We start from the raw sequence: 27,646 nt of genomic DNA on the forward strand, positions 1-27,646 counted from the left end.
ATGGCAGGTTTAACAGTGACAAGCATAATAATATTTAGAAATGCAAATGGCAGTGATTTTGATATACAATTTCTGAAGTGTTTAGAAATGCAGTTTAGAAATTCAAGCATGTTTAGAAATGCAGTTTGTGAAATTCAGTTTAGAAATGCAGTTTAGAAATTCAAGCATAATAATATTTAGAAATGCAGTTTGTGAAATTCAAGCATGCAGTTTGTGAAGTTTGTGATTTTGTTAGTCTTACAAAAAATTCAAGCATGCAGTTTGTGAAGTTTGTGAATTATGTGTTAGTCTGACTTTAATTCAAGCATGCAGTTTGTGAAATTCAAGCATATGCAGTTTGTGAAGTTTGTGATTTTGTTAGTCTCACAAAAATTTCAAGCATGTTAGTCTGACTCTGATTTCTTTTTCTTTCGAATTATGTGTAGTTTGTGAAGTGTTTTGACTGGACTACTTTAATTGCCAATCTGATCCCCTTGACGCAACGTTGAAGATCATATCCCGGTACATCTCGCTTATTCTTCACGTAATCTTTAATATCTTCTATCGAAATTTCCATTTATTTTGAAAAATAAAAAGGATCACAACTCATAAAAAGGGACAGAAAAATATCAAGTGTCTTTTATATTTAGAGATAGAGGTAATATCTCACTCTACAGGTGATCTTATCTTATAAATTTAAAATTAGTATGATTCATTTCACATTCAACTAATAAAAGATACTTTGCTTTAAGTGCATCAAATCACTCTAGCAAAATAACCAAGTGGTTATTTATAATTAACAATAAATAAATAAAGAGTTTCAATGAAGAACAAATCATCGGAATATCCATAATTTGACCCATAACAATTCTTAATCGAACTTTAATAAATTCCCTTTCCTCTAAAAAACTGAGGGGTTTAGATAAAAAAGAAGTCATTTTAGCAAAATGAACGATATTCACAATATTAGCTAGTATGGACCTCTATCATGTCAAAAGACAAATAGTTTGACAACTACTTGAAAACTAAAAAGATGTGCATACTAATATTTAGCTTCCATCTTTGAAAAGAAATAACAACCATGCAGGATCATTACAGCTAAAACGTGAATATATAGTAATGTAGTTACTTGCAAATTCCAATAAATAGTAATTACATCCCATGTCTGTAGCCTGATCGTCAGCAGCACCAGCATCAGAATGGCCTTGACCATGGGCGTAGTCGGGAACCTTGCTGACTACATCCTTCAGAAAGTCAAAGACATTATAGCTTTGTACACAATTTTTTCTGCAGTTTACGTTTGCCACTTGTTAGACTTAATTTTAGAGTTCGTAGAAGATAAAATGAGCTCAGAAGGAAGGCGCGAAAAATTATAATATAATACTCAAATAGGACCTGAATATTTAGGTCTTGATTGTATTCCACTTTCAGAAGCTCAATAAAGGAAATCAAATCAAATTGTTTTAAAAAGGCAACATTTAGAAGGACAGGCAGAATAAAGTATAAAATCTGCAAATTCTGATTTCGATAAAAGTACTTTAATTGTCTTTAAAATCTGCAAATTCTATTTTCATGCTCACTTCTGTCAATTATGTTTTGTTTTTGCACTGCAGATTTTTGTACTGCAGAATTTGTACTGCAGATTTTGTACTTATTTAGTGAATGACAAGTTAACTTTTGGTCTTATAGTAAATGGGTCGTACTTGGATGTACAATAGGGTACATGAAAATAGACACGGATTGAAAGAGGAGTATGTTAGTGGTGTTAAAGATTTTGTGAAGAGGGCTTTGAAACAACCGATTTGTATATCTAAGGGAGGGATAAGGTGTCCGTGTATAAAATGCAAGTGTATGAAGATATCTGCAGCAACTACTGTTAGACTTCACTTGTACTGGGATGGATTTCAACCAGATTATTGGATGTGGACTGAACATGGAGAAGTGAAGCCAATGGTTGAAACAAGGGGAGGTTCGACTAGTAATAAGATTATGCATCACGACGACCAATTTAATGCAATCGATGAAATGGTGTTTGATGCTTTTAGGCCTTATCGAGATGTCATTGATGTGAACACTAACATGGGAAATGACACATTTGCTGAGGATGAGTTACCTAACGAAGATGCAAAACGATTTTATGATAAGTTGATATCCACCAACAAGCCCATCTACGAGGGGGCTACCCAATCAATGTTATCAATATGTGTTCAACTTCTACCAATTAGGCCTAATTGGCATGTTCCACAAAAAGGTATAGATGTTGTTACAAAAATGCTTAAAAGTGTATGTCCATTGGAAACATGCTTGCCCGATAACTATTACCAAGCAACACAATTGGTGTCAAAGTTAGGGTTGAAGGTTGAGAAGATTGACTGTTGTAAAAAAGGATGTATGTTATATTACAAGGATGATAACAAGTTATCTGAGTGCAAAATTTGTCATTCTCCTAGGTTCATTCCACGTAGGACTGGTATGGGAAAATACAAAGATGTTCCAGCAAAAAGAATATTTTATTTCCCTATCATTCCTAGATTACAAAGATTGTATGCATCAACTGAGTATGCAGCTGAAATGAGATGGCATCACGAGAATAAAAAGAGTTCAAACGTCCTTCGCATTCCGTCTAATGGAAAAGCATGGAAACATTTTGACGATGTTTATTCTGACTTTGCTAGTGACCCCGGAAATGTAAGGTTAGGCCTATGTTCAGATGGATTTACTCCTTATATTCAAGCATCTGCTTCTCCATACTTCTGTTGGCTAGTTATACTCACTCCATACAATCTTCCCCCTGAAATGTGCATGACCAAACCAAAGTTATTTTTGACTTGTCTCATACCTGGACCTTATAATCCCAAACAAAATATAGATGTCTACTTGCAACCATTAATTGATGATTTGCAACGATTGTGGTCCAACGGCATTTTGACCTATGATATATCCACAAAACAAAACTTCATCATGAAAGCATGCTTGATGTGGACAATTAATGATTTTCCCGCATATGGTATGTTATCTGGATGGGGAACACAAGGTAAGTTGGCATGTCCTCATTGTATGGATGACACAAAAGCTTTCACTTTGAAATATGGCGGTAAGAATTCTTGGTTTGATTGTCATCGTCGATTCTTGAAAGCTAATCACTCTTTCAAAAGAAGTTTTACAAAAAATAGGGATGAGAAAGACGGTCAACCTTACATTTACACAGGGCAAGAGATATCGGAGGTGGTGAGTAATTTTCCAAAAGTGACTGAAATTGGTTGGAAAAAGAAATTGAACGGGTATGGAGTGGGTCATAATTGGAAAAAACGAAGTATTTTTTGGGATCATCCATATTAGAAGGATAACTTGTTAAGGCACAACCTCGATGTGATGCACATAGAGAAAAATGTCTTCGATAATATATTTAACATTGTTATGAATGTTAAAGGTAAAACAAAGGATAATGGAAAGGCGAGAAAAGACTTGTCTTTATTATGCTTTCGCGGGGACTTGGAGATGCAAGTATTATCTAACGGAAAGATGGGTAAACCAAAGGCAAATTACACATTGACATCATCAGATGCCAAGTTGGTTTGTAAATGGCTTAAGGAATTGAGAATGCCTTATGGCTATGCTTCAAACCTTGCTAGGTGTGTCGATGTTGAGAAGGGATGAAGAGCCATGACTGTCAAGAATCGACGATGGGATGAAGAGCCATGACTACAAAAAATAGGGATGAAGAGCCATGACTGTCATGTTTTCATGGAATGTTTACTCCCAATTGCATTTCATTCCTTGCCAGAATTTGTTTGGAAACCATTAACTGAGCTAAGTCGATTCTTCAAGGATCTTTGTTGCAATACATTGAGGTTTGACGACTTAGTTAAGTTGAATGACAACATTCCAATGATCATATGCAAGTTAGAAAAGATTTTTCCACCAGGTTTCTTCGACTCAATGGAGCATCTTCCAATACATCTTGCCTATGAAGCAATGTTAGGTGGTTCACTACATTACCGGGGGATGTATCCATTTGAAAGCTAACTTTTGTGGTTGATTTTTTAACAGATTACATGTTTATTATAACTTACTTAATAGACATTTAATGATTAAATGTGCAGATGTATGGGAGTCTCAAAGTGGGCAATGACAAACAAGGCTAGGGTTGAAGGCTCCATATGCGCCGTGTTGATTAATTGTGATGAAATTAAACCATATCTTGAGTAAGTGTTCATCATAATGCGTGGAAAATTATATTGATGCAAATCATAATACGTATTTACTTATGAACTATGTGATTGTTGACAGCTTATTCTTGGAGAATCACTCAATCAATGAAGAAGACACATCTAGACGTATACATGCAGAGTTTCCCATATGGCTGAAAGCATATGTAAATAACGAGGCAAATGAAGTGACTAACAAAGACATAATAGCACTATCTCGTGGTCCTTATTCAATGGCAATATCTTGGAACATTTACTTTGTTAACGGGTACACGTTTCACACTAAGGCCTACAACATTAATAAAAAGACAATCAATAGTGGGGTGCATGTAAGGGGTCTTACTGAAGGAGGAGAAGATGATTACTATGGCACAATCAACTATATCATAGAACTAGATTACTTTGGTCTGAAGGAGAAGGTTGCATTATTTTATTGTGAATGGTTTGACCCAACAAAAAATAGGGGTACAAAGATTCATCCACAATATCAAATTGTTGATATTAAGATGGATAAATGTTATCGTCTTTATGATCCTTTCATCCTGGTGCAAAAAGCAAGACAAGTGTATTATGTCCCCTATCCAGAAATGTGTAGAGATAAGCGTGGATGGTGTGTGGCAATTACCACAAAACCAAGGGGTCACGTGGAGATTGACAACACAGAGGATGAAATGCCTTATCCGTCTGATGGGATGTCACATGTTCTACCAATTGCAGAAATAGAATCCATATCTTGTTTACATGACAACTCACAAGTAGATGTGTTCGAAGAGATTTTTTATTGAAGATTGTAGTGAAGGGAGAAAGGATAGTGATCGAACATATTACAATAGTATTTTGTATTGCACAATATTAGAGTTTATTTTATGTATTTTGTATTACACTGTGTATTTTGTACTTAAGCAACTTGTTGATTCTGATAAATTGTTTATGTATTATGTATTTTGCGATCGAACATATTACAACTTGTTGATTCTGTATTATGTATTTTGATAAATTGTCTACTTAAGCAACTTGTATTTTGATAAATTGTATTATGTATTTTGCATTGCACTGTTCATTTTGTACTTACGTGACATTTTTTATTTACTCATTTTTACTTTATGACAACATATGGCTAACAAAGGTGGCGGTGATAAAGGAAAAGCTCATCCTACAAGGGGTAAACCAAAGATGTTGCGACCGGGTAAACTTAATGAGCAGCGGGATGTCATACGTCACAACTTGTCTACCACTAGGCCACTTCATTGTTCATCTTCAGCCCCGTCTCAGCCTCCAACATCAACTAAGATTGTAGCACCTGTTGATACTATAACACCACCATCCCACTCGAAACCATCTCCCATCCATGCCTCAACCCCTGAGGTATTTGTCTTTATGCCGACTCCAAGTTTAAGTACTCATACCATGGGTGCCTCTTCACAACATTCCCCACATGAGGCTTTGGTAGAGAAGAATGTGGAACAAACTTCCGATGGTCATGAGGATAGGGTGGAAATTGGGGACCACAACCAAGATGATGAGGAGGTGGGTCAAGGGAACGTTCCTCCTATCGTGCCTGTGAGAGATGATAATGGAAAAGTCATTATACGACCTTATGGTAAAGGGTAAGTTACAACAATTGTTTATTTTCTTAATATTAGAAGCATAAGTATAGACACATATTATTTACTTAATACTTTATTTCTTCAATACATTAATGCAGACTCACTCCTAGCAACGCAATTGCAGATGCCATTAGGTATGCCATACAAAAAAAATTTCGTGAGCCTATCTATGGTTGGAGTGCAACCACTGACATAATTAGACAAGATTGGTTTGAAAAGTTTGCGGTAAACCTTTGAATATAATTATATGTTCAATTCATTTTTCTAGCATATATAGGGAGAACTGTGTAATCTGTTTTGTTGATAGTAGTTAGTACATATATACTTTTTTTTATTCCCAGGAGAAGGTATCGTGGGATCCTTGTCATAATGATACTGTGAAACGTCTGTTTGAACAAAAGGCCGCTAAAAGACTATCAGATATGCTTATGTTGTTGTTGAGGTTGAAAGCTTTGCCCTAGTTAGTAAGAATGAAGGTGGGAAGAGAGATAGCAAGAAACCATGGTGCGAACATTGCAAACATCCATGGCACACACGTGATACATGTTGTAAGCTCCATGGAAAATCTCTAAATTGGAAGAAAAAAGGAGGAAACAAAGGTCATGCCCTCCAAACTGGTACGTCTGATCAAGAGAAGCAGACTCCTTTAAGCCTATCTCCTTTCACCAAGGAACAATTAGATCAATTGTACAAACTTCTTGAGTCTCAAACTTCTTATTTCTCTATAGCTCAGAGAGGTAATTTTCCAAATACTGCTCTACTTAGTGTTACTCCCAACCATACTTGGATTATCGATTTTGGTGCTATTGATCATATGACTGGAGAGTCGAGTCTGTTTTCTTTTTATAGTCCTTGTGCAGGTAACCACAAAATTAAAATTGCAAATGACTCTCTTTCAGCCATTGCAGGGAAAGGTTATGTTATTATGTCACCTGTGTTAACCTTAAAAGATGTGTTACATGTTCCTAATTTATCATGTAATCTATTATCCAGTACTAAACTAACAAAGGATATAAATTGTCAAGCTAACTTCTTTCATTCTCATTGCACTTTTAAGGATTTGAGCACAGGGAAGATGATTGGCAATGCTAAGGAGAATGAAGGACTCTATTATCTTGACAATGAACTCGACTTCAAAGACCAACAAAAAACGAGTACCTGCTTTGAATCTATTTGTGTTCCTTCTAATAATAATGATGATATTATGTTTTCCGTATTTGAAACAGTTATTTCCTAAATTATTTTCTATGAAGGATTCATCTTGATTTTATTGTGAAACTTGTAAATTTGCTAAAATCGTTGTTCTTCTTTTTCTACACAACCATATAAACAATCAAATGTTTTTGCAGTTATTCATAGTGATGTTTGGGGTCCTAATAGATAAACACATTTTCTAATAAAAAATGGTTTATAACTTTTATTGATGATCATACTAGAATTTGTTGGGTTTATCTATTGAAAGAAAAATCCGAAGTTAAACAGGTTGTCAAAAATTTCTTTAAAATGGTTCACACTCAATACCAAACAAATATTCAAGTCTTTAGAAGTGACACTGGTAAAGAATATTTTAATATACTATTGTTCGATTTTTTTTTCTTGCAAATGGGGGTTATTCATCAATGTTCTTGTGTTAATACACCCCAACAAAATGGAATTGCAGAGAGAAGTAATAGGCATCTTCTTGAGGTTTCTAGAGCTTTACTATTTGTAAATAAGGTTCCAAAATATTTGTGGGGTGAAGTTGTTTTAACTACATCATATTTAATTAATCGAATGCCATCTATAGTTTTAGATTTTCATACCCCTCTGGATATTTTTCGAAATTATTTTCCTTTGACTACGGTCTCTGTTGATTTGCCACTAAAAGTTTTTGGTTGCACTGCTTTTGTTCATGCACATAAAAAACTTGACAAACTTGAGCCACAAGCAATAAAATGTGATATGTTGTAACCAACTTAGAAGGGGTATCGATGTTTTGAACCAAAATCAAAAAGAATTTTTGTAACCATGGTTGTTACTTTTGTTGAAAATCAACCAGTTTTTACTAACATTCATCTTCATAGGGGAAATTTTAAGGAAGATTCATCTTTAACTTTTGAAAACATCATTACTTTAAGTGATATGTTGTCACAAAATTCTGAGACTTATATTGATGCACCAAAAGAAAATAACCAAGAATCCATATTGGAACTCAATCTACTTATGAATGAGGTTTCGACAGATTCGGGGGCCACAATTTCAAATCAAAATCACAATGATTAAATTCTTGATCTCGATAATAATGAAGGACCACCTGAAATGCCACAACATAATGACTTAGATAAAAAGACACAAAGCAGGTTTACTACCATTAACCCTACTTGGAAGGGAAATGTCTTTGAAAGAAGAAACCATAAATAGAGAAATGAATGACCCATTCTCCAACCCTTCCAAGATTCTGAGTCAATAGATAATCAAACACATCATCTTGATACAAGTAAGTCTTCTTCTGTTCTTAAGAGTCATGTCGAGTATCCTGATATAGACCTTCCTATTGCAATTAGAAAACCTGTTAGATCATGCACTAAATATCCTTTGTCTAATTATGTGTCATACTCAAAATTGTCTTCTTCATTTATTGCATTTACCTCTAAGTTGTCTACTGTAGAAATTCCAAAAAATATACAGGAGGCTCTAAATATTCCAAAGTGGGAGGAAGCTGTTCTTGAGGAAATGAGAGCTCTTGAGAAGAATCAAACTTGGAGAGTCATGACGTTACCTACAGGAAAGAATATTGTTGGTTGTAAATGGGTATTTACTGTGAAATATGTATTCAATATTTAAATTATCTCTAAAAACATTTCAGGCTCGTTGGCGATGCTATAGGGCTTCATCATAATATAAGAAGTTGAAGAAAGGTTCAATTCTAACACAATGCAAGATGGAGAAGGCGTGTAACTAGAAAAGAACTTAGAAACCTGAAAATGGTAAGTTCCAAACTGAGGAACCTTAGATATAAAAATTATGTTGCTTCTATATGACTCATCAAATAATATTTAACCAGCTTCATTTTTTTGTTAATCTTGATTTTTGTGTTTCTCTCTACTCTCAGTTGATATATGTTTCCATTTTCTTTAGGCTACAATAGAAGCTGACACACTTACAGAGGCAACACATAAGCTTGAAAAACAAGTGAAGGAACTCACATGGCGCCTCCAACTAGACAAAAGTTTAAGGGTGAGATATGTTTTTTTTTGTAGTTAGATAAAATATCGAGGATGTTATTGTTATTTTATATTTCACAATTACGCCTCAAATATTTTGTTTAGGAAGATGATTATTGTTCTTTATGAAATTAGTTTGCAATTTATCACAATAAATGTTAAGAAACTCATTCTAACTTTTGTTGAAAGTTTATTGAATCTTTTAAAGCAAAGTAACTATTTATTGTATATTTTAATAGAATTAATAAAATTATATTATATTTTATTGTATGTTTCAATGACATTAGTTAATAAAAAAAAATAGAAATTTAAATTTAATTTACTGGTATTAATAATTTAGAACTACAATTAGTAGGGAGATAAAATAAATTTAATAAATAATAATACGTTTTAGTGACAGACAATACCGTAGAAATATAGCAATTCTTTATTTATATTTATCTAGTTTTTAGTGATAGACAGTACCATAACAATAGATCAATTCTTTATTTAAATTTATCTAGTTTTTAGTGACAGAAAATATCGTAGGAATAGATCAATTTTTTATTTATATTTATCTAGTTTTTAGTGACAGTCATTATTGTAGGTAGAAATAAAAAACATATAGTGACAGTCCTCAAAGCATAGCAAGACGCCCTCTTAAAGTTGACGGTAGATCCAAGTGTAACTCAAAGTACTATTGACCTTTACCTAGATTTTTTACTTTTAATGATAAACTTTGTTTGTCACTAGAAGTCAATTTTCTTGTAGTGCTTCTAACCATGAACAAGTCTCCTCCTTCTGCAACTTCTTCCTCATTCTCTTCATCACTAGATGCAGCAGATTCAGAAGATGATTCACTAGTAATATCTTCATTCTCCTTAAGTAGTATGGTCTTCTTAGTTGGATATTCATATGCTATATGACCTCTTCCCAAACATCTGAAATATTTAATCTTACTACTTTTTGCTTTCTTATGAACATCATTGGAGTTATTTTGAGCCCTCTGAGGTGCAACTATGGATGTGTTTGATGAAAGATTTCACTCCCTCTTATTTTCCTCCTTCCAACTAGAAGCATTAAAAATAGAAGATCTATTTCTCATGACACCCTTTCTCTTATTTTCCTCTATCAATTGATGACCTTTGAATATAGAAAATGAACAAACAAGAACTTTAATTTGAACATAGGAATTAACAAATAAATTTGTTTAAAAAAAATATTGGGAATAAGGATATTATTATTATTATTAAATAAAAGTATTGTTAATGACCATTATATAATTATACTTGAAAAAATTCGAACTTTGTTATTTTTTATTACAAGATGAAATTGTCCCACAATTTATTAACACCTCATGAACATGATAAACTAATCAACAGTCACAATCTCCAAAAAGATACTTTATTTCAAAATAAGGTTCACATTTATACTTCAAACTCTATATTATTTGTTCCCTTTGTTACATTGACCATTTCGGCCAGGTCCACCATAGTAAAAGTAATTGCCCCACAATTTGGTAATCCCGTGTTTTATATCATAACAATTTTGGTGTCTTGTGTCAAATTCTGGATACGGTACTGGATTCAAGTAGTTGTTAGAATCCACAACTTGTAGTTTTCTAATGTATGCAGCTCTTCGAAAACCCTCGTGGGCAAAATGTCCACTACCCATTTGAGTGGAAGTGTGAGTCCATGCTGGCCCATCATCCACTATTTCTCCACCAAAATGAACACTATTTGCATAATTCTTTAAGAGTGGAAACAAGGAGGATGGCCAGTACCCAATTATGTCAGTTCCAATCCTAAGCCACCAATTCTTAGTCTTTGAATCCTAAACAATAATCAAAGTAAACTTTAAATGTAACCTTTTGTTTCATGACAAAGTTACTCAAACATAGACATAATCATTAAAAGCTACATGCAAGCTTGGCAATGGGAAGAAATTAAGGTAATAATATAAAATGAAGGAATAAATAATGAGAGGAGCTCAGTATTAGAATAACTTTAGTTGAAAAAAGAACATGAAAATGAAATTTTTAAAATCCTATGAAACAAATGAAAGAATGATATACCAAATTAGTAAAAATACAAGAGTCACATGAAGTGATATCTACCAAATTATCCATAATCTTCTAATTATTTATATGTAGAAATATTACCTTCCAGACCAATGCAGTAAAAGCAAATTGTATTCCATTATATGTAGAAATTTTAGTAAGTGTTCCTCCAAGTAGAATTTTATTGTTAATTTGAACAAAGCCCGAGCATTTTAAATTGTAGCATCCAGTTGTCTTATATGCATCAGCCTGCAATATTGATCACAATTATCAATTTCTTTTCAATTTCCGTCTATTCATGAGCGATCAGTGATCATACATACATATTCAGAGTCCTAAACTTCACAACAAGCAACAAGGGTTCTATTTTAATTTGTGTGGACCACACAAATGATTGGTACAAAAAGTGATTAGAAATGATTTTTTATTATAATATCCCTTTTTAAAATTTTGATATCAAATTGCCCCACTTTAAAAAAAAACTATCAAAATGTTTTATTTTTAAATCTAATAGATGGTCGCATCCTAGACTTGTGATGAGTAAAAAAAAATTATTTAATAGAAGGTGGTATTCTGGGAATGTGATCATGTACTGGCCTTAAATTTTTTGCTTTTTCATATTTGTAATTCAAAAATTATTTATTTAATAAATTAAAAATAATTATAATATTTTTAAAAACAAAATACTATCAATAATTTAAAATAAAATACATTAAATTGAAGGAAAAAAGTGTGGTTGACTAGATGTGTCTAAACAAAGAACATGTTATATTATTTTAACAACTGCTTCCTATTTTATAGATAAATTTAAATTATTTTAACAATTTTCTCATGTTTTGTAGATAAATTAGTCACTTAATTATATTTTATTCATAACTTTCTTCTATTTTTTTCTCCGAATCTAATAAATAAAAATTAATAAAAATAATTATAATTATAATTATAATTATTATTATTATTATTATTATTATTATTATTATTATTATTATTATTATTATAAAGTAAATTATACTATAATTTAAAAGTAGTGAACCCTTATGACAGTCGCATCCCCAAGTAGCAAACCCTTGAGGACAAATCTTGAAGTTGATTTCATTTTATAGATGGTTGTGAATAGTGGAATACAAAAATATGAACCCTTATTATTTTATTTGGACCAATCAAATTGATCTATTAAATATTTAATTTTGATATTCCAATTTAATTTATCAATGAATGTAGATTGTGCAGTATAAAAAGTATGAATGTAGATTGGTCTATTAAAACTTATAATATAATTTACTTTATAACTACTTTTATTATTATTATAATTATTATTATTTTTATTAATTTTATTTATTAGATCCAGAGATAAAATAAAAGGAAGTTGTGAATAAAATATAATCAAGTTGCTAATTTATATAAAAAACATAAGAAAATTGTTAAAATAATTTAAATTTATCTCTAAAATAGGAAGGAGTTGTTAAAATAATATAACACATTATTTGTTTAGGCACATCTAGTCAACCACATTTTTTTCTTCAATTTAATATTTTGTTAATAATTTATTAATAATATTTTGTTTTTTAAAATATTTTAATTATTTTAATTTATTAAATAAATAATTTTGTAATTGCAAAAATGAAGAGAAAAAAATTAAGACGAGTACATGGTCGCATCCCCAAAATGTGACATTCTATTACGTAAAACAAATTTTCTTTCAACTCATTGCAAGATGGGATCATATTGGATTTAAAAAGGAGAACATTTTGGTAAAGTTTTTCAAAATGGGAAAATTTGGAGTCAAAATTTTTTTTAAAAAAAAAAGATATTATAATAAGTAAAATAATTATTAAAAAATATACATTATTCCACATACTTTATTTCAATTAAATTACTTACCGTCCAATAAATAAATAACTTAGGGAGATTGTCTCCGTAAAGCTTTGGATACACCTGAATAAAAATTATTCGAAATTAATTTAATCACTAAAATTTAAAATACAAAATTATCTACATATTTACATTGATAAAAAGGAAAGAGGGATGATTGACACCAAATTGACTGCATTTATAAATAGTTTAATTTGATACATTATCCACCTAAAGTTCTTATAGTCATAAGGATTAATATAAAATTAATATATAGATCAATTAAAATTTTAACTTCAATTTTAACTATCGTAAATGTAGTGTATAAAATGATTTATAATCTTTATACTAATAATGTTTCCAAATAAAATAAATAAAAATATTAGAAAAAAGATTGCGGAAGAGGAAATGAATAAATGGATTATTTGATTAAGATAAAGTAATTAATGAGAGTAATAACATGCCTGCCAACCAACTTCAAGGGTGTTGAGGTTTTGTTCTGTCCCTGATGTAGAGACTGAGGCGACCCACATTTGAGCTAGACTAAATTCATTCTGTTCCACATGGGGGGCCCACACGTTAAAGATAGCCTTTCCTCCGTAGAACACATCATCATTCACTTTGGCAAGTACATACTGTGTAGTGTGGAGCAATAAAAATAACCTTTGTTATTTCAACTTCAAAATAGCATAAGATTTACATAACATCTAGTTTAATGTTGCTTTGTGTTTAATTTCTTGATATAGTTAGCTCAAAGATATAAATAAATGAAATCAAAACAGACCTTCTTACTTTAAGACTAAAATGATAACGATATCATTGGAATTAACATGTAATTGGCATACCTCATGTCTACCTCTTACATCGTTATTAATTGATTCTCTTTTAAATATATTATGAGAGCTAGCTTTTGACATGATATCATCATTTATGTTTCTTAAAATTGGAATTGTTTTGTCAGGGCATGATTCGCCAGATAAACTCCATAATTGAAAATTGTCACTCGATATACTGGTTTGATTATGTCCTTTTGGTAGTTCTGGAGGATCCTGCATATAAAAGTATGCTTAAAAGATTCTCAATTATAAAGTTAAAATATTAAAACTTAATTGAATACACAAATATTTTTGAATACTACTTATATCAATTAAAAAAAATACCAATAGTTTATGTCCTTTCAATAAAGGATGATTAAAAGCAGGTTGTTTATGAATCATAACACAATCGATGATATCACCATCAGGACTCTGGAAAAAAAAAAACACAACCACCAATTACACAACCATACATTAGTTAAACACCAAGACTTCAACTTTTTGCATGAAGTAATTGACAATTATAGAGAATTTAAAAATTATGACACAACCACCAATTACACAAGCATATAATTAAATTAGACAACACAACATAAATTGTTTAGATGAAGTAATTGAAAATTATAAAAGATTTAAAATTATGAAAAATTCAACTGCTTCAAGTAAATTCCCTTCATTTATAAATTTTGATTGGAAAGAGAAATTGCTTATTTAGAATTGAGTAATTTTTATAGGTTTCAAACTTTTTGGGGAAAATATAAATAACAAAAGGAAATAGGTGTAAACTGAAAATTTTAAAAATTGTTTCAAATTAGAAATGTTGAAAAAGTTAAGGTACCCATTTGCAAAATAAACAAATTTATAGGAACCAACTACCAAAGTTTGATAAGTTACAAGGATGGTAGAAGTGAATTTGAAATTCTTAAGTTTTAAGTAGTATTTAAAATCACTTAAATTTAATTTTAACAAAATATCTTATGAAATCTCATATTTTAAAATTTTTCAAATTTGTTTTACACAAAAGGTAATTGGAATACCTGCTGGAATTTGAATTTCCCACATCCAAACATATTGGGGTAATTGGAAATTATATGAATATTAGAATTCTAAAAAAATTTAAATGCTTCTATTGAAATTATTTCATTTTTAAATTACTTTGCCGGGCTATTTTTATACGTTATATAAATTTTGCGAAAAAATTGTTCAATATAAGGAAATGTGAAACAAAAAAAAAAGCTATTTTGAAGACAATAAAGTCAAATTTGAAATTTCAAATAGTTGAGGGACAAACTTGCGAAATATGAAAAATAGGGATCAAGCTGCAATTCAAAAAAACTTAAGGACGATATAAAAATTTAGGGATCAATCTTCACTTTATTTGTGTATTTTAGGGACCAGTTTGCAAATTTTGATAATATAGGGACACATTTGCAAAATAAAAAATTGATAGGGACTTAACGGTTCATATTTTAAACAGATATGAACAAATTTGAATGATATGAAAGAATTATAAGGACCAATTTATGATTAGAAAGGAATTTCAAATTTCTTATTTTTATTAGCGGTGTACATGAGTTGGATTGAGTCATTTCTTGTAAAACCCGATATTCAAATCAATCAATTTTATTTGACTTGGATTGAACTCTCAATCCATAATTTTAACATCAAAGTCAAACCAAACTATCCCGATTATGAGTTGATTGGATTCGGTTCGCAGGTCATAAAGAAAAGAAAAAATTTATCTTTAAAAAATTAATTAAATACAAATACTTGAACATCTAAAAAATAATAAAACTATATCACAACATATAATTAAAAACTTAAAATAGATTCACAAACACAATAAAACACTTAAGATCAATTAAAATAGCAACACATTCTCAAATAGATTCTAACAATTAAATTATAACTATACATCAATAATAAAATAATTAATATATATCACATCAATGAATTGCGTTCGCAGGTAAAAAATATTAAATCGGATACCCGAATTGAATTTACAAGAGTTGGTTCAGATTAGATCCAGATTTGAATTATTTGGATCAAAATGCCAATTGAGTTTGAAATACTCTAATAGTGATGCTATAAGTTACAAATGCCTCACACACCAAGTTCGACAAAGTTGTGAAAAACCGGATAAAAATAAAGTAAAAGATAATATAAATTATTTAAAGGGTAAAAAGGTTATCATGTTTTAATGACAATATATTTTTTCTCTTTTATTAAAAAAGTTTTCATACTAATGAGCATTAGTCATTTTCTAAACTTACTTTCCATTGAATACATTATAAAACTACTTCATTATGAAAATTATTCAAATTTACCATCGAAATAATAGAATTTATATTGAAGAATTTGAATTATCATTTAAATCAAATTGTTTCAAAAATTGTTTTATTCAAACACGCTATTGAAAAAAATTAAAATTTATTTTAACATACTTGAATTGTCTTGACAACATGTTTGTTGATCTGCTGAAGAAGAATTTCTTTTTTCTTCCTCAATTTCTGAAAATATTCTTCTTGTCGAAAAGTTTGATTAACTAATTGACCATAACCGGTTTTTGAAGAGTAAACATGATTAATCAAAGAACAAAGCAGAAAAAAATGTAGGAGGAGGAAAATTATTGAGTTGTTAAAATCCATGTTTGGTTTTATATATTTGTACTTGTCAACGAATCTCATAAGTATATATGTATATATATCCAAAATTTTATTGATGTCGTTAGAATATAATTAAACACTAATTAAGAAATTACTTAATTAAAAACAAATTATTTATATTTTATTTCTATTGATGTCATTTAATGTTCAAATTAAAACATTAAACGTAAAACAATTTTTGGGTCAAAAGATGGTAAGAAAACATTAAATGAATATAATTTTTCAAGTAATCATTCATTTCGTTCTTGACTAGTTGACTAGACCGAGTAAATTATTCTCACATAAAAATAAATAATACTTTATTTAAAAAAAAAATGAACGGTTATGATCAAAACGTCACTCAAAAAACACTTACATGACATCATTTTGTCAAACTCGCTTAGTCATAAAAGCCACAAATTTTATTTTTCTTTCCAAAGAGACATTGTTAACATCCATTAAATCATATGACACTCTAAACCCTAAAATAATATATATAATAATTTATAAGCTAAATTACATTTGCGGTCTCTTAACTTAATTTCAGGTAACGTTTTAGTTTTTATATTTTTTTTCCCGAGTTGGTCCTTTATTTTAATTTTAAGTGACAATTTGATATTTTATGTTTTAAAATGTCAACAATGCTGTCTTTTTTTTTTACAAAAATTCAAAAATATCATCAAATTTTTCAAACAAAACCCATAAAATTTATTATCTTCAATAAAGTACAAATTTAATCAAATTCATAACCTAAATCTTGAAATAAATTCATATTTTCATACTTTATTTGATGTTGTTGGAGATGAAAATATGAGTGTGTTTGAATATTTGAGTTATGGATTTGATAAAATTTGCATTATATTGAAGATGATTATTAATTTTATGGGTTTTGGTTGAAAATTTTGATGATTTTTTTGAATTTTTGTATAAAAAAGGATAACATTGTTGAAATTTTAAATCATAAAATATCAAATTGTCACTTAAAATTAAAATAAATGACCAACTCGGAAAAAAAAAAAGATAAATGACTAAAACGTTACCTGAAATTAAGTTAAGGGACCACAGATGTAATTTAGCCTAATTTATATTATATTTCTATAAAATTTACAACGGATAAATAAAAATATATTTTCAAGAAAATAAAAACTTTTATTTTTAATTTAGAATATCACGTTTCTCAAAAATCAAAAGAAACACTTTAAACTTCTTTACTCCATAGTGAAATCTCAATAACCTTGATTTAAGTATAATTACTTGATTTAATTCTAAAAACTTATTAGTACTTATATGGTTTTCATACAAAAGTCGTTTCAAATTAAATAAGTAAAATACAAATTATAGTCCTTATTCTCGGTATCACCTATCAGAGTGGGGTTCCTCCCAAACTTGAACTTCAAGACTCATTAACTTGTAACAACTGCGATTTCGCAAACGCATGCCCAAACCAGTCAAACACAAACTACGAAGGAGGTGATTTTTAAAATCATGTTAATAGTATAATATAAGTAAGGAGAACACGCAATTAATCATAATAATCATATCATTGCACAAACATTCTTCAAGGAAAAACATAACATTATAAAGTCAAAACTACTCAAGGAAAATCAATACATTTCACTATAACATAAAATCATCTAAGAAAATTATTATCGCTTTTAAAACACATCAAGCACAACAAAACAATCACAAGAAAATGCAATGTTATGCATGAGCTTAGACTCTGTTTCACAATGTGGTACCATTCTAAATCTGAAGTACTTGATTAGGAGGCATGATACTATGCCACCATCCCGGTGGACGGACAATTCAAATTGGCCCTATCCTCATAGATCTCCTTAACTCAACCTGAGACACATATACGTGACAGTCGAAGTAAACGTGTGTTGCATGGTAGCTCCCACATTTGGAGTGCTACCTCTAAGTCACCTAGGAATTCCCCACTCGAATACCTCCAAGGTTTAACAGTCTTGCCTTAAGACTCAATAGTAGACTGTCACGATCAGGCTCATTCAGTTGTACTTCCCCAGAATCACTAAGCTTGTCAGGCCCTACCTATATGATGACAAAATAATCTCCACTTCACAAATTCTCAATATTTATTTTTTCCCCTCGCTAGTATATGATACTCCATTAAGACCGTCACCTCAAGCACAAATTAGAATCACCATTATTTCATCAACTATGGGGTTACTTCAATATTGTTATCACAAATTCACAACATCGCTATCATTAATCATATCTCATTAGATAAACTCGTCAAAAATTTATAGTACCATTATCATCAATCATAAATCACCACATAGACTTAACACAAATTTATAACATCATTATTATGAATTATACATCATCACAATCATATAAACTTATCAAAATACATCCACCTTTTATTATCACATCACATAAACACGTCTAATCAAACATATACATAAAATTCATTCGACATCCAATATCACAATAATATCAAATATCACACATTTAATAAAAATAAATCAAATATCATAATAATATCAAATACCACACATTTAGCGAAGTTAAATCAATCAACACCTTATAAATATTTCTATTCCACATTATAATCTCACAATTTTCATACTTTTACATTAATCAATTTATCACTCAAATGGCTACTGACGTACGTAGCGTTCCCCGAATGAATTGTTGGGATATACGGTTTTCTCGTTCAACTCACATTATATTATACTCATGAATTCAAATGTTCTCTCACCCCTTACCTTATTTCGACGCTTTCACACACGAATACAATTCTACAAGCAACAACTTTGTTCTTTGACTTTTTGTCCTTCAATCGAACTAACTCGACAGTTTATGGGTAAACGTCAAAAATAAATTATCAGAAAATACTCTAAAAACTAAATTTTGTAATTCGGTCAAGGAAAATTACTATAAATCAAAAAACCAATCATTGGATAACATAGCCACTTTTCACACGATTGTTTTGGCGTTGGTTTCACTCAAATCGGACAGTGAAGAAGAACGGTGCAAAATAACGAATTTTGTAAACGGAGAAATCGGGTATTTTAGGGAGAAATTCGGGTTGTTAAAAATCTAGATAATTGTGTTTAATTGAATAGCTAAATGAGTAAAACAACATACTGAAATTTGGACGAAAACGGATAAACTTTTCTCGAACAGTCATCGATAAACGGTATCAATTTTCTTCTTTTTATCTCAATGTGCAGCCGCCCTATTTTGTGTCCAGGTTAATCTCTCTTTTTCTCATGCCCTTCATTCTTGTTATTTTCAAATAATTTTTTTATTATTAAATTAGGTTTTACTCTTAAATATGTGTCTAATCCATAAAATAAATTTTACTTCTTTCTTCTATTTATTTTTATTTTTTAAAATAAAACAAACAATTATCAAAACTATTTTTTTAACACTATTTTTTTTAAAATATAATTTAATTATCGACGTATTACTAATATTTCAAAAGCAATATTATATAAAATAAAGTAATTAAAGTAATTAATCTTTTAAAATACATTAATAATCAAAACCCTCATATTCAAAACAATCCCTATAATAATACTTATTTTTCCAAATACTCAAATTAAAATATTATCATTGTTAGAGAATGGTCAAAATTATAAAATAAAGAAATATAACATCAACACTTATATTAATTACTAAATCTTAATAAATATATATAAAATCACAATGTCATAACAAATATATAAAAATAAAGGAAATCAAACACAATATCAATTCTATGTCAAGATAATTATTTATAAAAAAATAACTAAAAATAGAAAATAGTTATAAATAGTTGAAATATAACTACATGCATACTTAACATCAGTTTGTTGATACAAAATCTCTCAAATGATTTAATGATAACAAAATTACTTCAGAGATTATGATTGTGGTTAATAACTAATATGTGCTTTTGAGTGAATTTATATAAGAAAACAGGTTATTAATCATTAAGGAAAAAGGAGAAAAATCTGATTAAAAAATGGAAGATTGAAATTCCTGAGAATGGCCTCGCGAAGGAAGTGAAGATTCAAATCTGAACAAAATGTGTCATCACCAGAACAAATATTTTTATTCATTAAAGAAATACACAAAAGTATCAAAAAATGAATAAATAAAACACTGGACATAAAGAAGTTAGAAGGCCAAAGGAAAAGGACGAGAATGGCCAGGTCTAGACTAGAGGATGACAGTGCTAGGTTGGAGGATGGTTCAGTAAAGTTGAATGCAGCCCATTAAACATGTGCAAAGGCTAAAATTAGACCATTTATTGTGATTGCACGAATGAATACATGAAGAAGTCAAGTTACAGAAAGGCAACAACGAACAAGCCAAAAATGGAAGACTTCACATGTTAAACGCATATCTGATCCTCAAACTGGAGGATGACAGTCCTATGTACGAGGGTGGCTCTCTCTCTTGTCAACATCACTCTCAAAAGTTGAAACCAACCTAGTCCTTAGAGTTTCTGAAAAGTTTGTAGCTCACATAGTCAAAGAAATAGCCTTACACTCTTTGAAGAAAGAGAATAGAAAAGGACATCTCAAGATCAAGTTTCAAGGAAGCTGATCTTCCTGCGCGAGGATGGCCTCTGCCAGTTCAAGAACAGTTGGATTGCAGTTCTGTAAATATGATGAAAGACCTTGGATCTTTTGTAATGAATTCAACGGCCATCAAGAGCTTGGAACATGAAAGGAACATCATAAGACTTCTATAAAAAGAAGCAAGCTCTTCATCATTAAACACACAACAATATTACATAAAAAGATCAAGGATCTTAAAGCTATCAAGAGCAATAGCCATCCTCTCTTCATACTTTCTATAATCCTACATTAGATCTTTGCAAATCCTTTGAGAAAGTATTTAGAATCAATCACTCTCATATCACTCTGTAATTTTCACGTGAGATACACTTGGAAATAGTTGAAACTTGATCGTAAGGTTGGTGAGGCTAAAGAATACACAAATTGTAATCATCCTCAGTGAGAGGTACTTGTTAAGTGTTTGGACTTGAAGTTGACATTGCTTAGAGTTGATGAATTTTCATATTTTATTGTTGGCATTATCTATGTAATTAAATCTTGTTGAATTTATTTATGTATTTGAAGATTGTTGGATTTATTTTTGTGTGTGAAAGGTTGTTGACTTTTTAAAAGAATTGAATGATGTGATGAAAATTTTATGGTATTTGAGATATTCAAGTATTAAATATATTTCCATTCAATTAAATTGTTATTTTTGTTACTTATGTTTCTCCCGTAAAACAAAAAATAGGTTACTATTTATGTATAACCCGTCAACAAACCCAACCAAACATGTTCTTGATCGAATCGGTTGGTTTAGGTTAAATGAAAGAAAAAAATGGATTTAAAACTCAACCCAACCCAAAGATAATCGGTCGATTCATGTATTAGATTTTTTCAAAACCAGCTTAACCCAACTCCCGTACACCCCTACTCAAAACATGAAATTAAGAATTTTGTCACAACATTGGTAAATCATGGTCGAAGAGATACATCTTCATCTTGTTATCGACACCTTTTACTACCATCGATACCTTGTGCAAATTTATATGCATTTTTTTAGTGACTAGTAAATTCCCTTATATATCTCCCCACTGGTGGCCACCAATTTGGGATATTTCCTCTTGGTTGCGAAATGCAACATGAACTGGTGGTTGAGTTCCACCAATCAAGCGGTTGAATGGGGTCCTAGACTTTTGAACCAAGTCCTTGCCATATTTTTTACTGTAAGGATATATCTTTTGCACTTTATGGATCCTCATGCTCATAGTAGTTTAGGATGGTATCCATGTTCTCAACATGTTTGTCAAAGATAATTCACTACTAGAAATTAGCGTTTTACCTGTGGAATTTCCTGCGGATTTAAGGTAAAAATCCGCAGGAACACACGTTATCTGCAGATTTTCTGGCGGAACCATATCCCCACGTAAAACCTTCGTGGATAATTGTTTCCTGAGGAATTTTAAATCCGCAGGAAAAGAAAATAAATTCCGCAGCAAATATTTAGTAAACTATGGCTTTTTTTCGATTTTTCATGCAAAAATATCTGCAGGTCTATTCCTTCAAATATTGATCGTATGAAAATCCACAGATATATCCACAAAATTTTACAGTAAACTGCTTTTCGAATGAAATTCCGCAAGTAATTTCGCATCAAAATTATTTTCAAAGAAAAATCTACAGAATATTTAATTAGTTTTCACTGTAAATTAGTTTTTCTGATTTTTTATTTATATGAAAATTTCAACTAAAAATATATAAAAGCATTTATATCATGGTCACAAATCATAACTAAATATTAATTAAAGTATGATCCAACTATTGCAATACTCCTAAACAAAATTTATATCATGTTCGCAAATCATAAATAAGTTTAGATACTGTTGCAGAGATCTCGAAAAGTTATTTCATATCAAACATTCCAATCCAATACACAAAATGTTGAACTTGAATGAAGCTTTTCACCAAGGCTTCCATTTTCCATTTACTCATACAATAAAAGATTAGAATCTTCACGAAAACAGAATTCATGCAGCTTCACAATGTTCCTGTGCCTGGTATTTCTAAGAGTTGAAATCTCAGCTAAGAAGCTTCGGTCGATGCTCGATGCCCTTCTCCACGTGAATTCAGCTTATTGACAGCAATAAATTCAGCTTAGGAGTGGTCCATGTGGTGTTTGTCTGTGCAGCTTCCTCCTCCTCCACCAGCTTCTGGCATCTCAATGCTTCAGCCTCCTTGTCTGCGAGCCACTCCTTTACCTATGTGAGAGGAAATTCACATTTCATCACAACTGTAGTTAAAAACTACTTCAATAGAATCAAGTTTGATGTTTGAATATGCACATAGAATGATATGAACTTAGGTTCTACTAGCACATTTTTTCTTCAAAATCAAATCACATGATATATGTGCTGGATTTATGTGTTAACTGATAATTCCTAAAGAGAGAACATGCATCGGAATATCATAGGTTTTTAGAAACCCTAAAATGTGGAAATATTATATTATTCCACATTAATTTTCCCTTTCTACTCATTTCTCCCCTTTGCGTGATGGTGGAAAATGGCATCCGCACAGACAAACCATTCAAATAAACTGTATTGAGTTGAATGAAGGGAAAAAAAACTGTATGAGTTTTACATATTATTACAACGCCCTGTACAAAGTGTGGCTAGCTGCAATGCAACCAACATAATACATCAAACATAACCATCTGATGAGGCAGCCAAAAGTATTTCAATTTATTTTATCATAACATATCTCTATCCAACTCATAAATCTCTAAGTCTTTCTCTAATAGTTTTTTTTTCAAAATCTTCCTTTGCCTCTATCGATTTAAAATTTTAAAATCTCCAACTTATTCAGAGATGAGAATTAGAATAAAAACCTATAGATCTCAACATATAAGGTATTTTTTATAATAAAATGCACGTTCTCAGACTGAGTCTGACCTTAAATTTTGACAATTCAACATTGAAAAATTAATTCTAGCAATGAGAATAAAACATCCCATCCTTCACTGTAACAAAATTTTAGAAATGCGACCCTTCTATCAGCCACTAGGACATTCTTTCCCAACCATTTTAATGCAATGGGATAGAGAAAAGATTTGTTCAAGTCAAGGTCAACTCACATGGTTAAGAATAGAGAAACAAAAACAAAACAAATTGAGTTATTTTCTTTCATATAAGAAAAAAGAGAATCCAAAATCAGCACTGTTATGTTATGTTACCTTTTCTTCTTATTCTTCTTTTCCTCCCCAAGCTTTTGTATCTTGCTATGAACACTTCGATTCATTAAATTAGGTGGAACAAGGCTTCCAACACAAACGATTCCTTCAAACATTTTATCAATTTCACATCACGTGGTTGTTCCACCATAAACAATTTTGAAACAACTATTGAAGATATGCAAGTATTGGTCAATGAGGATAAATACAAACAAGATGAGATCAAGTTAGAAACATCATTTCCTAAACATACACAACAACAAATCGGAAATTCAAAACCCTAAGCAAAGTTAAAATTAGCTTCAACTCAAATCTCTAACTCTAAACAAACACAAAATCAAGTAAACCAGAAAATCGAATTGAAATATACCAAGATTAATGTCGCAAACTAACGAGAAAGTAGCATTAGTGATAGAATCAAATACCTCAATAAATTGAAACTGAAATCGGCTTGAAAAGCTGAGAAAGATTTGAGGAATGAGAAGCGCAAGCATGAAGAATCTGTGCGAGAGAAAATGAAAATATGATAAGCAAATCCACAATTTTGAAGAATAACACAAATCCCTAATTTTGAACATATGAAAAACCTTAGCAATGATTTCAGAACACAAATATATTACTAATAGTCTTAATCAATTAAATAAATATCAAAACAAACAAGATATGATGGAGATCGAGAACTATGACAAAATATCTACAAAATATGAACAAACCAATCATCTGTGTTGATATCTACAAAATATTTATCTACTGCACTTTTGCTTATTCCTGAACTTGAAGGGATGACAATCACTGCAGCAATAATAAATAAATAAATAAATAGTACAAGAAGAACTGCATTTGAATGAAATACGATTCTTATGAGTACCAAAATCAGTCTCAGCCGCAGTGATACTTGCAACACATTTATAGTAGAACAAACCAGTCTAAACTATCATATGAATATGCATGTTTGCATACCTAGCTCCCAGTGGCTTTAAATTGATCACATTAGTTCATGTCTACCAAAGGACTGCATAAAAATCAACTAATTTAATATTAATCAAATAAGCATATTTAATTATATATTACTAATTTTAGTCATATTTAAGTATGATGAATTGACACAATAAAGAACCGATCGCCATCCTTGATACCATAATCTCTAAGATAATCCGTTTCTGTAACTAACTTCTTTCCTTCATAGCATAAACAAAATCTTGGTAACAGAGTACCAAAAGCTTGGACCTTTCATGCAAGTCTTACCCCTATGTACTAGACTCTTAAACTAAGGTTGGTTATTCTAAATCTATATATTCAAAGTTTTTTATTTTGAGATTTTCTTCTTATGTTATAATGTAGTTAATTTACTAGATTGAAGTTTAGCATAATTTCTTTCAGTTACTTGATTATTGAATAATTTATTTCATTACTAATAATTGATTAAGGACTCAAGCATATGCATACTATTCTCATCCAGTCCATTGCCTCAACTTTTCAAGAACGAATTACCATACATGAATTTAGCAATGGAAATAATAATTGATAGAAACATTTGAATCAGCTTAGACACAAGCTTAATTGAAAATACCTCTATACAAGGAGCAATGGCGACAATGTCTCTTTGGCTCCTTCAACTTGAGAATAGACTCCAATCTCAGAAAAAACACGGTATCTGCAACTAAAGCAATTTGCAAATTGAAAATGTTCAAAGAAACAACACACAAAAACACTAAATCAGATGAAAAACCCTAAATCAGAAGAAAATCAAAATCTTAACTCACTGTAGTTCACGAAAATGAATAATGAAACGAGGATAATGAAAACGGTGAGAAACGAAACAGAAATAAAACAGAGTGGCGCACAACACTTACTACGGCGATGAGATTACGAAGGTGACGAGGTTACGACAGCGACGAGATTACGACGACAGCGAAGTTGAGATGCAACGTAAAGAAGTTAAGGTTCGATGGTGGCGATGGCGGCAAGGTGCGACTGTGGTGGTTATGGTTGAGATGCGGCGGCGAGGTGTGACGGTGGTGACTATAATTGAGATGCGACGCGAGGTGTGAAGGATGAAATAGGTTGAGACACAAATGAACAGTTAGGTTTCTGTGAGGTTTTTGAAATAGGTTCGGAAATAGGATTGGTCGCCACCGTCAATTTCATCCTGGTTAGGTTACTTAACAATTTTATATTTCTTCTAAAAAATTGAACAATTTTAATAAATACACACAATTTTACTTTTATTTTTTAAAGACAACTATAATAACTTTATTTTTTAGAAGGCTAAATTTAAAAATTAATATATTTTAATATTATCAAACTAAATCATATAGTTGAATATTTTTTAATAAATTTGATTATATTTTAAATTTAATATTATTAAATATTTAAGTTTTATTTTTTGAGTTGAATTTGCTAAGGATTTTGGAAAGTAAACTTTACTGTGGCAGTTTCTAGCAATTCTTAGGTGACATTTGCTGCGGACATATAATCGTCTATACATCCGCAGCAAAAGCCTATGATCATAGAAGTTTAATAACCTTCAAGAAAAAAATATATGATGTTGCATCAACCATTTTTTGAAAAGTAAAAGCCTATGATCATAGAAGTTTAATAACCTTCAAGAAAAAAAAACTATTTTATTGGTATAAAAATTCACAAGCAAATCCGCAGGAAATTACCTGCGGCATTTGCTGCGAATATTTCCAGCGGAGAATATTCAGCAGGTAAATCCTTAGGAAAATTGTGAAGTTTGCTGCGGATATATAGTCACATTTAAATCCGCAGCAAAAGAAAACATTACCTGCCGGAAAATCCTTGGGTATTACCTGTGGATATTTAGTCGCAGGAAAAGCCGCAGGTAAAATGCTAATTTCTAGTAGTGAAGTGATTTTATCATAGGTATCCATTTCTAGAGGCTTCTCTAGTGGTGTTAGTGTTGGAATTAGATAGTTGTTGATGCTATCCGTAAATGGGTCGTATGGAAAAAAAATTCCCCTCATTTTGTTAGTATTCAAATGAGGGAGTGTGTGGAGAACATATTTTTCTATGTCTTAAACCAGAATAATAACATCTTATATAATTGATATCATCTCCATAGACATTTAGAAATAGTCCAAAGGGGGAATGGTACCATCAATATATGACCTTTGAATAAAAAATAAACAAATAAGAACTTAATTTGAACCTATGAATTATTCGATAAAGTTTTAAAAAATTTATTGGAATGGAGGAAATTATTATTAAATAATTTGCCATTGATAGTAATTAGATAAATGGTGCTGAAAGAATTTCAACTTTGTCCTTTGACATTACAAGTTGAAACTCTTACTAATAAGATAACACTTTATTGATAAGAATAAATTAATAAACCACCCAACCAAAAAATGCGAGAAAGATATTTTATTTCAAAATAATGTTCACCTTTATAATTCTTTTTCTATATTATTTGTTCCCTTACTGACAGTTGATATTCCTACCAGGACCACCAAAGTAAAAGTAACTCCCCCACTCTTTACCAATTCCAACTTTGTGATCATAACTATTAGATAATATTATTATATATTAGT

At 30.6% G+C, this 27,646-nt stretch overlaps 2 protein-coding genes and 1 long non-coding RNA gene across 6 annotated transcripts in view; 1 reads left to right on the plus strand and 2 right to left on the minus strand.

Moving 5' to 3' along the window:
- The first annotated feature begins 1,671 nt into the window (after positions 1–1,671).
- LOC101503365 (uncharacterized) lies at positions 1,672–3,636 on the plus strand. Its single transcript, XM_004513234.1, has 2 exons — positions 1,672–3,292; positions 3,410–3,636. The coding sequence occupies exons 1-2, from the start codon at positions 1,672–1,674 to the stop codon at positions 3,634–3,636; spliced, it is 1,848 nt and encodes a 615-aa protein (XP_004513291.1).
- Positions 3,637–10,404: 6,768 nt separating this feature from the next.
- The window catches only part of LOC101503704 (protein neprosin-like), a 31,950-nt gene continuing 14,708 nt past the window's right edge, over positions 10,405–27,646 (minus strand). Inside the window, exons 2-7 of the mRNA XM_073363493.1 lie at positions 14,047–14,133; positions 13,732–13,935; positions 13,351–13,521; positions 12,917–12,970; positions 11,138–11,284; positions 10,405–10,809 (exon numbers count right to left, since the gene is read on the minus strand). Of these exons, the coding sequence (XP_073219594.1) occupies positions 10,423–10,809; positions 11,138–11,284; positions 12,917–12,970; positions 13,351–13,521; positions 13,732–13,935; positions 14,047–14,133 (1,050 nt within the window). The 3' untranslated portion in view covers positions 10,405–10,422. The remainder of the gene's footprint in view (positions 10,810–11,137; positions 11,285–12,916; positions 12,971–13,350; positions 13,522–13,731; positions 13,936–14,046; positions 14,134–27,646) is intronic.
- On the minus strand, positions 22,747–26,256 carry LOC101503153 (uncharacterized). 4 transcript variants are annotated; one of them, XR_012161368.1, is made up of 7 exons: positions 25,946–26,256; positions 25,663–25,752; positions 24,961–25,104; positions 24,806–24,884; positions 24,518–24,593; positions 24,096–24,198; positions 22,747–23,121 (listed from the first exon to the last, which is right to left on the minus strand). It is a non-coding gene; the product is annotated as an uncharacterized lncRNA (long non-coding RNA). The 4 variants fall into 4 exon arrangements; XR_001144678.3 differs by having other exon boundaries at positions 25,053–25,104; positions 25,946–26,254; XR_001144677.3 differs by lacking the exon at positions 24,806–24,884 and having other exon boundaries at positions 25,053–25,104; positions 25,946–26,253.

The sequence above is a fragment of the Cicer arietinum genome, chromosome 7 (genome assembly GCF_000331145.2).
Source record: "Cicer arietinum cultivar CDC Frontier isolate Library 1 chromosome 7, Cicar.CDCFrontier_v2.0, whole genome shotgun sequence".
Classification (NCBI taxonomy): domain Eukaryota; kingdom Viridiplantae; phylum Streptophyta; class Magnoliopsida; order Fabales; family Fabaceae; genus Cicer; species Cicer arietinum.

Bases quoted from the DNA above. Each gene is read 5' to 3' on its own strand.
- LOC101503365 (XM_004513234.1), top strand. From the start codon at position 1,672: ATGGGTCGTACTTGGATGTACAATAGGGTACATGAAAATAGACACGGA. The intron at 3,293-3,409 runs GTATTTTTTGGG...TGAATGTTAAAG, and splicing joins TCATAATTGGAAAAAACGAA to GTAAAACAAAGGATAATGGA.